Source organism: Sphaerodactylus townsendi, linkage group LG08 (assembly GCF_021028975.2).
Source record: "Sphaerodactylus townsendi isolate TG3544 linkage group LG08, MPM_Stown_v2.3, whole genome shotgun sequence".
In the NCBI taxonomy this organism is placed as follows: domain Eukaryota; kingdom Metazoa; phylum Chordata; class Lepidosauria; order Squamata; family Sphaerodactylidae; genus Sphaerodactylus; species Sphaerodactylus townsendi.
Genome location: NC_059432.1, coordinates 68,178,344 through 68,195,121, shown reverse-complemented (window position 1 = coordinate 68,195,121; position 16,778 = coordinate 68,178,344). Strand labels below are relative to the sequence as shown.

The 16,778-nt window shown below is 41.2% G+C and overlaps 1 protein-coding gene across 2 annotated transcripts; it reads left to right on the top strand.

Moving 5' to 3' along the window:
- The first annotated feature begins 785 nt into the window (after nt 1–785).
- SNORC (secondary ossification center associated regulator of chondrocyte maturation) lies at nt 786–16,778 on the top strand. Of its 2 annotated transcripts, XM_048505072.1 has the most exons (4): nt 786–1,732; nt 2,661–2,785; nt 14,943–15,125; nt 16,366–16,778. In XM_048505072.1, exons 2-4 carry the CDS (start codon nt 2,713–2,715, stop codon nt 16,473–16,475), a joined length of 366 nt encoding a protein of 121 aa, XP_048361029.1. In that variant the 5' UTR covers nt 786–1,732; nt 2,661–2,712; the 3' UTR covers nt 16,476–16,778. The 2 variants fall into 2 exon arrangements, with proteins under 2 accessions (XP_048361029.1, XP_048361030.1); XM_048505073.1 differs by lacking the exon at nt 786–1,732 and having other exon boundaries at nt 2,332–2,785; nt 14,946–15,125.

Sequence of the window (16,778 nt, the reverse complement as noted above, 5' to 3'; positions counted from 1 at the left end):
CCCTCCTTCCATCCACAGACACACACCCTTTCATGCGTTTGCCTTGTTTATGCAAGAGGACCAAGCCTGGCTAGTTCTTCTAAAAATTGTAAACATGTATTTGAAAGAGAATATTAATAAGCCCGGTGTGAACAAAACAACTACTACTACACAGAAACCAAGATAATTTTTTTAGCAAACCCAAAGGGATGACTCTCTAGTCCTTGCCTAGAATATTCTACCCGTTAGGAACAGGGGGAATTTTGTGGAACTCTTAAATATAGACATAATCAACTTCTTGTTTTTCACTTTTTTTTCCACAGCTAGTTTTCATTGACTCCTTTGTGTTGTCAAAGACATTCAGTGAAATGTGGGGATGTGATAAGGGAAGTAGTTGATGACTAAATCAAAGGAAGGAAAGCGAGTGGATGATAGGAAAGATTTTCAATTTCCTACTTGTGCCTTTGTCCCTTTATATATGTCCTTGTCCCATGGACAGGTCTAAGTTAAAAATCTGAGTATATTTACAAGGTAGCCTCACCCATCTATTTTTTTTCCAGAGCTTTGAATATGGCATCATATTTAGCATCATAATTAGGAATTTAACCCTATTTTTGTTTACTGGGACATGAATAATTCTGGACCATAGGAGAATTAACAAACCACAGTAGATTAAATCAGTCTGGCCCAAACTTTGCAGTAGCACGGAGGTTTTGGAACTTACAGCTCAAGCATGTCTGTAAGGAATGGTTTCATGTAAAAGTAACTCATCTGAGAGCTCGCTTTGGTGAGTCTTTTTCATCTAATAGGCCATAATTGGTTTGTTAGAATATCAGGTTGATTTGTGGGGGGAGCTGCAGAGAACGATCAGCTTCCAAAACTCTCCCAATCAGAATAATCCTTCACTGTACTGTAGTGTGCAAGTTTTATTTCAACTAATTATTCAATGATTAAATGACCAACATAATTCGTGTTTAGCTTGAGAGTATTGTCACTGCAAAAACGGTGATCAAGCAGCTTGAAATAAGTTGGATTTGTTTGTGTTAAGAAAAATCAATAAGTTCATGAAGAAAAACACAACCAGAAGTTAGCACTATATTTTGTTAAAACTGCCCTTTTAGCTTTTTTTACTCATCTGCAAGAATGCTTCTAAGCTGCAATTTAGTGTCAACCTACAGTTTCAAAAATATTCTGTTGCAGTGAGAGTAAAACTTGAGCCTGGACCTGGATTGGTTCTCAAGTGTTGCTGCCTCTTCTTCATGGTTTTTTATTATTAAACATGAAAGCAGCCCAGATAGTGGGGCGCACGTCAGCAGTGGAAGCCATTTGAATGATTTGTGATTTTTCAGTAAACAGGTTGAGTAAATGCATTTTGTGTTTCATTTTGAATGTAAACTCTGAAGATAGCTGATGAGAATTTCATTATGCCCAATGTTTTGCAAATGTTTACCCAGTGCATTAATCTCATGTAAACTGGGCACTGGCAGATACTGCTCTGAAATGGTCTGTCTTTAGAAATCTGCCTTCTCCTTAGGTTTTAAGTGTTGGATCAATAAGAAACAATGGAGCTGAGATTTCTGTGGATTACGTTCTGTTCAACCTTAGGACACTTCTAAATGAATGCCTTTTAATGCAGTCTGTTGCCCAGTTGATCCATTCATTATTTTAAATCTGCCTAATTTTGCAGCTGAGAAGCAGTTCTCAAGAAAAAAGGCATGTGTGTTACAGCCCATGGCAAGAAATGTTCTTTAAGGTGATGCTTTCTTTATGCAACTTCTAGAAATATTTGTATTTTAAAATAATAGATTGGATCCCATGAGTCCATTCCACTACAAACAGAACCTTTCCTAGACACAAAAATTACCACTGTTGGACCCGAATAAACCTACTATTCAGTTGATTGAGTGGGCCACCTTTTTAGTTGAACAAAAAAGTTTTTACTGTGTTGAGCTATTTGTTATATCTTCAATTTAATTATTGTATCCGTTTCTTATAGGATCTGTAAATGATCTTGGAAACAGTCAAATTGCCCTATCCCCAGTTAAGATTCTTTCCAGCTCTGCAGCTGAAGAGGAAACAGGGCTTTAAAAAATTTATATACATGCTTTTCAGTATCAGTCGGAGAAGGATTTTGGTTTGATGAAATGCAGTGAATTTTTGTTGTTGTTTTCTCATTTGGTCTTGATAATGTATTGTGTTGAAGTAGGCCCTTCTGACACTTATAACCCTAACATTTCTGTGGTCATTAATTTTGTTACAAGCTGGCCACTGAATACTTACAGGATGTATCCAAATATACGCCCATTTTTGGTTTACTATTTTTTAATGAATGCTGTTATTCACCACTGTCCTTAACATAGGGTGATGTTAGATGTATATGCCAGTTGTTAGATACTTAGTGCCGTCCTTGGCGCCTTTGGGGTTTTGCAGCTAACTGCCAGAGGGTGTATATGTTGCTCTGATGGGAAGGGTTGAGACTGTGGAATTGGGGGGAGTAGAGTAAAACTGTAAGAGGGTGGAGTTGTCTTTTGGCTGGAGGAGGTAGACCTGCCAGTCAGTAAGTGTATGTGGATGAGATTCTACAGAGAGTTTGCAACTCTTGCATATACACGTGTAAAGAGATTTGAGAGCTGACGGGACGAGGGTTTCATTTAGCGTCCAAAACTTACTTCTTCATTAAGGCTCCAAAGAGTTTGAGCAGTCTCAAAGGCTTCTTGGTTCCTGAAGGAAGCAATGCCCCACACCACGGTCCTTCGTCTCATCCTGTTGTCACTGTCTGGCATCCTGCTCCCTTTTGTGAAAGCTGGTAAGTTTAATTTCTTCTCTATACACCATTACACCCTAAATACCAGATTATCTCCTCAGCTTGTCTTCCCCTGTTTTTTCTCATAATATTCAGCATGCTTTCTTCAGTCAGTGTACCGATGAGCAAGAGAAGTTTCTAAACCTCACCCTCATTTGGAGGTAAGGGTAGAAAGGGTCCTTTTAGACCATATATTTAGGAGAATGAACTACAGAGCTTCAAATAGTATCTTACTTATTAGGTGATTTAGATATGCCTTTTTTGTGCTTCCTTAATACTTAAATTCACAATAGACAAAGTATACTCTGTGAAAATGTATGTAATTGCTGTAAGGTCCTACAAAAGGTTGTTAGCTTCTTCCTTTGCATTTTTGGGGTTGTTGGGGGTTTTTTTGCATTATAACTAAATAGTCAAGAAGAAAATTTCTTGCCTAGTCCCGACAAAGCAGTGAAAAGGGTACACGCAGTCCGCTGGGATGCCCAGATATATACATAACCACAGCTTTTTTGTAAACAAGTTTATTTAACATTCAGCACAACCGTGGCACTTTGTGTGGACCCATGCTTCAGTTTGCACCATGACAGACTTCCCTTTGTGCCTCGGAAGAAGGACTCTTTTCATCCACACACTGGCCATGTGCCATTGTGGCTACCTGAGTCTGTACTGCCCACTCTTGGTCTCCGAATGCACTTGATCCCAGGTTTTTAAATGTCATCATTTCCTGGCTTTCCACAGCAGAGTCCTCCAAAGTGGGCAGGGAAATCTTGATCTCATCCCAAAGGCTCTACTCATGTTTTAAATCTTAGCAGTTAAGAACCGAAGGGATTGGTCCTTCACCACTTTATGTCACAGTAATGTAGAAACCAGTTAGGTACCTAAAAGCCTCCACCAAACTGCAAACAGAACATAAAAGTAACTGACTCCAGAGTCTATGCTTTGTGGTTAAAGAAACATCAGAAAAAGAATGAATCGGTATTTGAAGAACCTGCTTTCTATTACAGAGCCTTATCTTCGGTCTTCATCTGAGCCAAGGCTAACACCAATTAATCCTACAGCCAGTTTGAAATATTGGTGCTCAGCCCTGCAACAAGGCTTTTGAACATGTGCGAAGTGTCATACTTTCACGGAAGAGGTTTTAAACTAAGAAAGAAGCTTTCAAGACCACTTCATCAGATGCATGAAGTTGTTTTTCAGATTACTCATTAACAACACCAATACCCAGGGATGTAGGTATAGATTTTTTTTATGGTGGGGTTCAGGGGGGCCACGCCCTCAGCTGCCCCTGGGGGGGCCACGCCCCCTATTCCCGCCCCCGGCCTCAGTTATAAAAGCAGCTCTCTGAGGCCAGAAACGGCAGACTCCCCTGCCCCGCCCCCCACCGGCTGGGCTCCAGCCAGCAGTCCCTTCTGCCCTCCCCTCCAAGCAGAGACACAGCTAGGGAAATTGGAGCCCGGTGCAAAATCTGAGTTTTGTGGGGGGGGGGCCCGCCCCATGGGCGGCTGTTGTGATGCTGGAATCCAACCCCAAACGGCATCACTTTCAATGGTGTTTAAACTAGGGAGCCGAAATTCTCCTTTTAAATCCACCTTAAAGGGAGAATCTGAGGTCCCCAGTTTAAACATTGAAAGTGATGCTGTTTTGGGATAGATTATCCTCCATCCGGAAACAGCATCACTTTCATTGTTTAAACTGGGGACCTCAGATTCTCCAGGTGTTGATGATAGTCACTTTCTTGTCCTCAATTACTGTGATGTCTGCCGTATTATGTGCCAACACTTCATCTGTTTGGATTTGAAAGTCCTACAAGATCTTGACTTTCTCATTTTCTGTGATTTTCTCCGAACAATGTTCTCACCAGTTTTTAGCTGTTCTAATGTTGTAATTCTTGCATAAATTCCAGTGGATCATCTTGGCCACTGAGTTGTACCTCTGTACTCAGTCTGGGTGATCTTTTTGCAGCAACTGAGTACACAATCAACAGTTCTATTGGCTTCATTGCACCATCTGCACTTTGCATCGTCTGAGGATATTTTGATTCTGCCTTGATCGTATTTGTCCTAATGGCCTGCGCTTGAGCGGTTGAAATGAGTTTCCTTTTTCAGAGTTCCAGTTGTTAACCACAGGCAGGTCTTTTCATTGCCCACCCTGGCCTTGATCTTCTTCAGAAATTGGCAGTGCAGTGCTTCGTTGTACCAGCTTTCAGTCCTCATTTTAATCATATAGTTTTTGAACTTCTGTTTTGTTCTCTGGGCTTTCAGTAAATTTCTGTTCTTCACTTCAGTTAATGCCTCTCCTCCTCCTCCTCCTCCTCCTCCTCCTCCTCACAGTTGCCAGTTCACAGTAGCTGGTTGTTGGCCTTTCATTACAATTCAAGCCTCCTCCAGAGGCCTAAAACATTGTAATGTGTTGACGTAGTCCTCACTTCCTTGATGAACCTGCTGTTTGAACCCCTGACCACCTGTGACATTGCCATGTTATCCTACAAACCGGCCTTCTTAGTGGTTATTACATCAGCTAGGAGAGTGGGGGCTCTTCAGGCACTCCATTGGGATCTACTGTTTACCGGATTCCATGCAGATAAGGCAGTCCTTTGCCACAGCCTTGAGCATTTACTTAAAGTGGTTTCTTGTTTTCATTTGGGCCAGGACATAATCCTTCTAATATTCTTTCCTAACCCCACCTACCTGGCTGAAAAGATGCTGCACAGACTTGACTTGTGTAGAACTTTATTGTACTACATACACAGATCTGCCAGCTTACCAGTCTGCTGACATGGACTGCCCCTTGGAAGTCCATGCCCATTCAACCAGAGTGCAGGCTTCAGTCACTTGGAGTGCCAGAGTGGATATCCTGGACATATGCAGAGCAATGGCATGGTCCTTCCCGACCATGTTCATGAAGCACTATGCCGTTGATATTGGCTCTTGCAGGGAGGCTACTGTGGAGAAAGCTGTGTTACATGCTTTGTTCAAATAAACACCCACACCCGCCTGCCATGGTTTTCTTGTGTGCTAGTCTCCAAATGCAGGACTTCACAGAATTATGAAATACACGGGTGCACTTACCTGTAACTAGTTCATTGAATGGGCTTCTGTGCAGGCACACATCCTCCCCTCCCCGACCCCTGTGGCTGTTTATTCGCTCTCTGGCTTTAGCTATTTTTCCAGAGCTGTGGTAGCTGTTGGAGAACTGAGGGAATGGCACTCCTCCACCTCCTGTTATGTGACTGTTTGGGTGGGAAGCTTCCTGCCTCTGATGTGGGGGAGGGGAAGTAAGTGCTTTTTTGCATAGCAACAGAACAGAAGAAGCTTTATAATCTGTCTGTGGCTGGCCTGCGCATGCGTAGTCCAGTTGTGTGCCTGCGCAGGAGCCCACACTATGATCTACAGTTTCAGGTAAGTGCAACCCTTGATATCTTCTATTGAGGACTGGAGAGAGAATCATGGATTGCTGCAAGTAACCTTTTTGTTAGGTCTCGAACCTTGAAGCAATAAACGGACTCTGTGTTGTTGATCAGCAGTGTTTATTGATAGGCATTGAAGCAGCCAGCTGGACAAAGCCAGTTCTGGAGAACTTGGGTTTTGCTACCCATTTTATTCTGATGTTAATCCCCCCCTCCCATTTTCTCAAAGAATGTGAGAAAGAGTTAGTTTACAGCTAAGGTGCCCCAAGCTTGGCAATAGAGATAAAGCCATCTGGCATCCTGACCCCACAGGACAACAGAAACAATCCCGTTTCCCATGAGACCAAAGTGTCAGGGGAAAGTTTAGTTACTTACTTGGCATGTAAAGCCATAAAGCAAAGAGGAAGGAAAGAATGTGCCAGGACAGCATATAAGCAGGCTGGTTACATATATCTTGCAGCAGTTACATTGAGCTAGGAATGCATCTCAATCAGCTAGATACAATTTGAGCTAGGAATGCATCTCAATCAACTAGATACAATCCCCCTGACACCTATCCCTTGCTGCAGGATAGTGTCTCTCTTGATAGTAACTCTTCCATGGGAAGAAGACTACAATCAAAGAATTCCAACTATAAGATTGTTGTTAAGCAGTGAGGGATAAAAATCAAGCTGATCTTGACCTGCATCTTTAACAAGGACTCATCATGAAGAAATTTACAGGTGAAATTTTTCAAGCCATGGAGAAAAGCATTATTGTTTACTAATCACTTGCTATTGAAGGCTGATTGCTCCAGTTTGTTTCACCAGAGTGCAGAAAATCTCTTCTAGACCTTTAGATGCCAGTCAGTCAGTACTTGCAGCAGCAACGCCCCCTACCTTTTTATGGACCTTTTAAAAACGTTTTCATCACCTCGTTAACCTTTTTAGCCACTGCCCAAGCCATCTCATGCAAGAACATTAGTTAAAATCAAACTTAATTCTGATGCCAGCTTCTCAGCAGCCTTCTATGGTTGGTGTCTCCTAGATGGCCACTGTTTTAAATCATTGACTTAAATAAATAAATAGAATAAATAAATAAATAGAAGTTGCTTGTTTAAAGTAGATCAGTATTAAATTGAATAATAGAAAATGCCAAATACCAGTTTATTCAGGAAGCAGAGAAATCAAATCAGTTGTTGTCCATTACTGCAGATATTGAGAGAGAAGATCAAAATGGCAGCCACTTTCTCCTCTTTGTTAATCATTTTGTATGCAAAGGAATGGACAAAGGAGGACTGTGTTGGAATGCCTGGTTTCAATAAAGTGTTTTTATTTATCTTATTCTCTCACATACTCCAACATCTTATTTTAATCTTTTAACTTGTTACAACACCGTTGCCACTTATTTTCTATGAAAGGCCAGAAATCTATGGCACTTGACGGTTTTTTGAATTGCAACTTAAAATGGTTTTATGTGTCACTTTTGAGGGATTTAAAAGTCAAGTTAGCAAAACTTCATAACAGCCATGTGATTTGTAACAAGATAACAGAACTGGGGAATTTGAGATGCTCATTAAGTGGAATATTGTAATTCCAAATGAATCAACATAGTTCACATACAAATGTTGAAACTTTTATTTTCCATTGACAGTGATTTCTCTTGGCAGTCACTGGTTTGCTTCTTAAACTTGAGCTTCTTTTACAGAGTTGTTATTTAGCTGAAGGAGTCAGGAATGTTAACATACTTCAGTTTCTCCTTTAAACTGCCCTGGGATCACTCCTTTCACCTGAGCTGTTTTGTGTCACACTCTTGAGGAATCACTCTATCAATCTTAGAAATATTTTCCTAAATAACTGGCTGTGGATCTTTTCTGATGTAAAACCCAAATATGTTCCTTTTCACTTCAGAGGAGAATCCTCCGTCAGACAGTTTGCAACTTACACCACTGTTTCTGATCTCTGTCTTTTAACTTCTCTGTCAATCAACTGTCAATTCTCATCTGTCAGAACTCTCCAACTGCCATTCTCCAAATTCTATCCAAACTGTCTGTCAATCACAGGAGTTCTATGACCAGGACAACTCCATAGAATGCAGCTATCTGACACAAGGACATTTATTTGTGTTTCACCAATGGTTTGGCTTTCATAGACTGGAACTCTGGGAAGGAGAAGCCAGATTACTGGTCATCCAAAAACTCAGAGAAAGACCTTTAACTTACTTGAAAGAGTCTGCAAAACATGCTTCCTCGCTGCCCCTCATTATTAGATGGGTTCCCTGAAAGGACTTGAGAAGTTCTGAAAGGTCATCCTTGAGAGGGCATTTGGTTTAGGGCTGAGTGGCTGATGAACTTTTTAGTGTTAGTCTACTTTCTGAAATGTATTTTGATCTCCCTGGAGGATGGAGTTTTCTTTGGAAGATAGTATTTATGTGTTAATTTTATTTTAAGCAGCCTGAACTATTCAAAAGGTGGGTTAGAAACTTGCAAAAAAAATCCTTTATGCCTTCCAATGATTATGGTTCAGTTTTATTCAGATGGGACAGATATGCTGCTGGCATTAGATGAGGAACAGATCTTTGGCCTTTGCTTGCTCTGTTAGTGGGCTGGAGTTCAGGCTGATCAAGTTATATCAAACTTTCAAAATATTTACAGAAATATTCTCAGACCAACAATTGTTGCCCACTACTCTGCATCACAATCGCTGTGGCAAACTCATGAGTGACTGGTCAGTGATCCTAGGTTTGTGACTTATAGCCAGGCTGTTTTGTGGGTTAATTCTAGTGAGAAGAAGTTGCTCTTGAATAAATTTGCAGAGGCTCATTTACTTGCCCCTAACTTTGTGTTCTTGTTTGAATGAAGCCTGTATAGAAACTGCAGCCCAAATTCACATAAAATGGCTGAAATCTTAATCTTCACCTGTACGTTATTATTTGATAAGCGTTATGGCTAGGGAGCTAGAGTTACCGGTTAGTTGAAATAATTCTAAGTAAAGTAAATGTTTTAAATTGGCTTCATTTACTATAATTTGCTTTGCAGTACTTCTGGAAGAAAAATGGTACATGTTAAAAATACAAATAAATGTTATTAGTAAGGCATACAAAATTATGATTTTCCTTTCCTTGACCTGTGTCAAGTTTTAGGAGAAAATTCCTACAAAAAAAGCAAGTCAGCAGGGGATAAACTGTCTAGGGAGGAAAATGGTGAGTTATGAACTTAAGCAGCCTGTGTGTTAAAAGAAGCCAAACGCTGCCACACTACAAACGCTGCCACACTACAATAAGTCATAAAAAGCTTAATTAATGCAAGATTAATGGATTCCAGATTCATAGTATCAAACCCTTCTTATTAGTAAATTCAGACTTATTTATGGTCATTGACCAGTAAAATTCCAGATTTAAAAATTGCACAAATACAAATAAAATATATAACTATACAATATAAATAAAATATATCTTATTAGTATTAAAGTATATACTCTGGTTTCTCTTCAGATCATATAACTATTAAAATATGGCATATTTATGGATGCTTAAACTGAAAGTAATATTTTTATACAGCATATAGCAGCTATGTCAGAGAAGTTTTAAAATCTGTTTTCTCCTTAAGCAGAGAATTCTGCATTTGAGCTGACATTATATGTTAGGGAGAATTGATGCAAATCATTAACTTGGATCTAGAAAAGTGTTTCTGTGATTATAAGGATTTCCATCCACATAGTATGACTTTCTTCCCTCCACATGCGTTCAGCAGCCCAAATTCACCCCTCTACTACAAACCTTCCTGGGGTTCCGAGTCCAAGTCATTATATTCCATTTATTAAGATATCTATACCTTGTCTTTCAACAGAAATACATGACAAACATCTGTCTTTGTAAGATTATGAATTTGTAGTAACCTCTTGGAGGATTTGAAATAATTTGTGTCATGCCCCCACAGAGCCTTTGTTAATTTCCCCTTTAGTTTCCCCACAGTTAGTATGGGTTTAGCTATGTTTTGTACAGTATTCAGTGGGAGGGAACCGAATTTAGTTCTGTCCCTTTAAGAAGCCCTAGGGCTGGTGTTCTACGGCAGTTATTACCCAGCAACCTGTCTGATTTGGCAGTTAGGGGCCAACGGAAGCTGGGTGACAGCTGCAGTTAGGTGCCAACGGAAGCTGGGTGACAGCAACAAGTTAGACAGTCACATGTTATAGATTCACAGTATTTAAGTTAAACAGTTATAGATGTTATAGTCTCACAGTATTTACAATAAATTCCAGACTCCAGAAAGTTTCTGCAACAAAGTAACCTTTATTTAGTTAGACCCGGGAGGAGTCAGGGTCTGTCAACATTGTTACAATTAAAGCTTTAAGTATTGAACTGTTAACTGAGTCAGTGAGTCTTACATTCTGCTTTGGCCGGGTGCAGGCACCTAAATAACCACCTGGGGAGCAGAACAATTTGGATTACATTTGCCTGCTGGGAATTACAGAGGATGATCCTGGATTGGTAGGATTTGCCATGGGTATGTCATATCTGAACTCTTTAGTAAGCTGCATCACAGTTAATATTTTTAAGGACTATAGTTGTTCTGGAAATCCAGGCACCATTGACTCAGAATTATGAATCCCTGTGATGACAGACATTCCTGTTATTAGCCTCTTGCTTACTGATATTAATTTCCTAAAACAAAGGGTGTGGCCATTGCTCAGTAGAACATCACAGGCAGGGACCATATTGCTGATCTCTCCACTTAAAAGGATCAGGTGGCGATATTAAACACTTTCATGTGAAATCCTAGAGTGGTATTTCCAGTCAACAGTAGACAGTATTGAACTTGATAAGCCAATGGTCTGATAATGTATAAGAAACCTTGATGTATTTAAGTTGTATGCTAAGCATCTTTAAATTGGTAACTTGTGACCTCTGGGGCCCTTAGCATTTGGGCATCCATTTTTCAGAAAAAAAACCCAAAGCCTTGCCAAGCATTTTAAGCACTGGTGATTTTATCTGGCCAGCAAAAGTCAAGGATGTGATATGAGCAGCAAAATAAACGCTGGATTTCTTAACAGTTAGAAAAAGTCCATGTCTCACCACTATAGGGAAGGATGTAGAAGACATAGATTTGGTTGGGGTTTTCCCTCCTAAATGCTTTCTATGGCAGGGTATCCAACAATCTTCAAAAACTGCCCTAAAGTGAAGTCTGCTGTCCAAATCTGAGAGGACAAGTTACCAGTCAGTAATGCTAGAATTTGTGAAGTAACTTGAATAAGGTTTGGTCAGGTATTCAAAGGCGGCTGTGCAGCACCTGGTCCCACAGTTATAGATTTCTAAATAATGTGAGAGGAAGTATGAAGAACAAGCGTGGAAGGCTTATCCATGAGAGAAATGTTTCATGTGGAAATGTTTTGATGTGGCGAGTGTAGTATAATGTGATCAAAATGCTTGAACTGTCTGAGTAAAGCATTAGTTGGCAGGCCAGGTGTCCATTGTCCATACTTGGCTGAGGAGCAAACCAGTTATTGATGATAGGATTCTGCACAGTTATATTCAAAGGGGCGAACTTTCTCATTCCCGGCATGATAAGACTAGACATGGAAGTATGTAAGGATAGAGATGCCATTGGTATATTTCAGGCTTTCAGTAACACAGAGGTCTAAGGGCGATTCCGCACACGAGTAAAATAGGTTCAACCCAGTTCCCTGAGAAGGGTACTAACCTAGGTTGAAGCCATTGTTGTTCCCCACTGCAACCAGCTTGATCCCAGCTCAGAGGGCGGAATCATCCTGTGCCTCTTTGCCGCTCTGTTCCAATTGGCTACTGTTCTACGGCCATGTTCCGTCTATCCCCACACATGTTATTAAAAAAACTGCCACAGGAATGGAGGGACGAAGGTGGCATTTTTTTGATTGGCCGCTTACATTGGTACGCGGAAATTGTGCGCCATTTGTGCGACCAGCCATCGCTTCGAACGCAAGAAAGAAGAGGGGGAAAAATTAGGTGCGATTTTCGCTGCGGCGGTTCTCCAGCTGTACACATGCCCGAAACACTCAGCTGTGATTGGCTGAATGGGGGACTCCTGGCACCAGAGATTTCGCACTTTACTGGAATCGAGCTGAGTTCAAGCATGGTTCCCTGGAAAAGTAGTAGTTCCCAACTGGAGTCGGAAATTTGACCGTTACACAGGGTGGTACAAAACCACATCGATCCCAGTGGTTGTGCGGAGCACTTAGGTCGAACATAGCTTGAACTTAGGTCGATAACGCAAGTGCAGAATCGACCCATGTTACTCTGGTCTGTCGGGATTCTTTAGTCTTTTTGCTGGGCTAGTGCAGTAACAGCCCTACTATTTTAATTTCCTCTTGCTGGCAATGATTTGTATTGAAGCTCGGCACTTAAATGTGAAAAGCAAATGCTCTAACACTGCTCATCTCTTATTAATGGTTTTGTAGGGAGAGTGGGAGAATCCTTATTCTGTTCCTCATTGGTCTAAGTCTGAGTGTTTCCTATGCAGTGCATTCATATAAAACCCCTTATATGTGCTCTTGTTTTGGCAAGCTGTTTATTACCGTTGGTCCTTAACTTCATTTTTCCTGAGGCTAGCTGGTCATCTCACAGTGATTAGATGGCCCTGTTCCAATTGGGTGCTCTGTTCAAATTTGCAGCCATGGTGTGACATTTCCAGTGGTTTCGACAGAGCCCTGCTAAATGTCTCCAGTTCTTGTGAGGGCCTCAGCTTCATCCTGCCTGAACAAAATGTGCATTGATACTGCCTTCTGGGCCCAGCCACATATAAACAGAAACGGCTTTTTTAGTCCCTCCAGAGCCTGCTTGGGGGAAAAAACAGGACATGAATTGCAACATCAAAGAAAAAATAGTTTTTATGGAATTTCACCTGAGAAGGCATCATAGGGGCACAGTCAGGGGGAGGGTCTGTGTTCCAGGCTGTGTGTCCTGCTTGTACTGTCCTGGCAAACAAGTCTCTACTGCAGGAGGTTGAAGCGAATAGTGGGGGCAAAGAAGAGATCAACGGTGCAAAGGCCCCATTAATATTGACCATTTGTGCATAATGCTGTCCTGTTAATGGGCCAACTGCTTGTTTGAAACACAGTGAGCTTTTTCAAGCTGTACACTCTTCACTGTGCAGCACAAATCAAATACGAATATATCCAGACTGATGAGCAAACACTGAACTATGAAGTTCAAACCTGCCTTGCAATGAGAAACAGAATCAGGCTTCTGAAGTCATCCAGGAAGCCAATGCAGTAAATGAAAAATCTGCAACCTGCAAAAATAGTTAGCAGAATTCAAGATCTCTGTCCTCTACTTCTGTTTCAGCCTCAAAGGATCTAGAGAATAGAGAAGCTTTTAGATGAGCAGGAGATTATTTGGGAAAATGTGATGAGCAGAATGTGGTCATGTTTGAGTTTGGTTCTTTACCTAGTAGTCAGAATTTGTCATCATGCCCTCACTGAACAAAATTAGCTCTACTTAAGGTGTATATAGTTTAAATCTGACTTCTTGTTAGCTATGAAATCTAAGGGAAAAAGTCAAGTTTTGGCACTCAATAAAATATCAGATCTATACATGACAGGGTTTATTGCAGCTAAGCGGCATACTTATAGCATCAGGGGCAGCTGAGGGCGTGGCCCCCCTGAACCCCCCCATAAAAAAATCTACTGGCTCAAGCAGGGTGGTGGGGGTACCTTAGATAAGACTTTGCATAGGATATGTGTCAGATGCATGATCAAAAAGTTGTGTAGTGAGGAGGGAAATGGAGTAACATCATTCCTTTTCCCTCTTGTGGTAGCAGAAAAACTGATAAGAATCCAACCCTAACAAAAGTTTATTCTAGCATAAACTTCCATGGACATTATGCATCCGGAAGATGGCCTGTAATCCGAGAAAGTTCACGTTGAAATAAAATGCGAAGTCTTTAGCTGATCTGTTTTAGTGTATTCTTCCGAGGACTATCGTCCATTTCTTTGGATGCATGAAGTGAAACTTCAAGCAGCATATATATAGAGAGGGAGGAACAGGGAAGAGGAAAGATGAAATAGAATATCAGTGTTGATTCCAGCAGGGCAGTCATGTCTGTTTCAGCAGTGATTATTTCCCTTTCTCTTTTGTGTGGCTGCATCCTTATTTCTAGACCAACATAGGTTTGACACACCCCCACACCCCCACACACATATATACCACATTTAGCCATTAGAGAAAATCCAGATTAAATTTGCCCACCGGAGCACCCAGATATTTGGGGATGTCATCTTCACACTGGGAAATTCCTGGAGATTTGGGGTGGTGTACACCTACAAGGAAACCATTTTATAGGGGAATTTATCTCTGTCACCTGGAGATAAGTGGTATCCTGGGAGATCCCTATGCCCCTCCTGGAGGCTGGCAACCCTACCCAAATAGCATGTTTCTGCTGGATATTTTGTCAATTTGTGCATATTATTACTATAGAATGCAAAGTAACATGAACATAGATTCATATTTAGCATCAGTACAAACTATAGATAGAAAAATAGAAAAAAGGAAAGAGATGGGCAGAAATAAGGCAAGGGAATGATGGTGACTCCAATGCACCATTAGATTCTGCTAGACATTAAAAGAAAGGACTTGATGCTTTATCCACTAGGGAGCAATGCTGTCCAGTCTATGCAGTAATACTGAAAGATGTCCCTGGAATATTGCTGAGTGGGGCAGGAAGCCTTTAGTCACCTCTCAGCACAGTAATGCTTTAGGGGTGTGTTCGCTGTTTCAAGAGACTAACTCGACTTGCGTTTGTTCCAGCAGAATACCCCCAAGGACCCATCCCTACACTGTGGAATGATCCACCAGAGCTGCCCTCCGGAGGGGGGCCTTTAGAAACCACAACCACCACTCGGTTTTCAGACTCTCCAGGATTCCCACCTTATACTTCTGATTATGAACCTGAGGACACCACTCATCTCCACCAGCAGGATGATGGCAATGGTATATACATTTCTAGATATGGTGCTGAGTGTTACCTGTTGCATTGCTCTGTAAACCATGAATGCCCACAGTACAGATCTTATTGTTGTACATTTAGCCATGTGGATCCCTTTGGCATTTTACAAACTCACTGTTCCAAAGAACACACAACTGATGTTCTTGGTGTGGACGTGCAGCGGAGTATGCCCAGGAGAATACTGTTCATTATAAATGGCAATCTAAATCCAATTTATTCTGGAGGCTATTTTCTTCCTTAAGCATCGAGGAGTTTTGTGCTGCAGCTCCTCAGGCCTGTTTGGCGTTCTCCCCGTGGTTATGGTTGTGTATTTTCTGTATGCACATGGTTTCTGCTTTTGAGACATTTCCCCTCCTCCACAAAGAGTGCTCAGTTTGCCCAACTGAGCCCATATATCGTAAACAATAAAGCGCTGAGCATTTTATTTCCCGACAGCGAACCCTCCACCAATTGAGGAGCAGGACTCACTTCGTTGAAGGGATCGCTGTTGAGACATTCGATTGCTTCCTGCCTGTGGAGGCACTGCTGCTCCACGGGCTGCCAGAAGCCCTCCCGCCTCCCAACACACAGTCAGCATAGCCCTCCTGATCCTACCCGTAAAGCCAAGCCCGGGCCCACGGAGCAGTACCTTCATTTATGCCATCTTTTTCTTCAGTATGGGTTCAAAGTTGCGTACATCATTCTTCTCGCCTTTGTTTTCTCCTCCCAACAACTTAGTAAGTTAGGTTAGCCAAGATGAAGTCTTAGGTCACCCAGCAAGTTTCCATGGCAATGGAGGATTCAAACCTGTAGCACTTATACTGTACTTATTTGAGCCAAGAGGTCAGATTTTTCATAAGAAAATGTTTGAAGTCTCCAAGGTCTCTAGGGAGAACAAGATATTGTCTCATTTATACACCTACCTAGTGTAGTTTAGGAGCAATTTATTTATTCCTGTTTGAAACCAGTATCAGTTTTTAGCCTATTAATGTTGCCTCTCTGTTCCCTTCCTGTGTTTTTTTCTCAACCTTCTGCCCTGCCCTAAGTTGACTTACCAGCTAAATGTAATTAGCAACTACTGGTTTCTGTGAGTAAAGTTGATGGGCTTTGGATAATAGAACTCTTCAGGCTGATACAGTGTAATCCAGGTGTATTATCTGGACACTGAAACATTTAGCAAAAGTATATGCTGGAACCTCACAATCAGTACGTTCTTACAGGATTTCCTCCCCTTATTCCTTACAGGGTCTCTTGGTCCAGGAGCTATTGGTGCCATTGTGATTGCTGCTCTGCTGGGCACATCTGTGATTGTGGCCTTGATTGTCATCACCCTTCGAAAGTTCTCTGCTTCTTAAAACTAATAAAAGTTTTTTTCATAGTATATGCTTATCTACACTCTCTTCTTTCTCTGCGCCCATGTGTGTTTTCTGTGTCTGAAATGAAAGAAATAATATATTTTGCAGACATCTCATGGGGTAGCCTTTCTCTTGATCTGGGATCAAGGGCAGGTTGCATATAACTCTTTCTGTTGCAGATGCTTTGAAATTGTATTTTTAAAACTGCATTTGTCATTGTGGTAGGGAACATCATACTGTGTATTTATTTTTTGAATGCCCAATTTTATGTTCTGTTTTATTAAATGATCCTTTTGTCTAAAA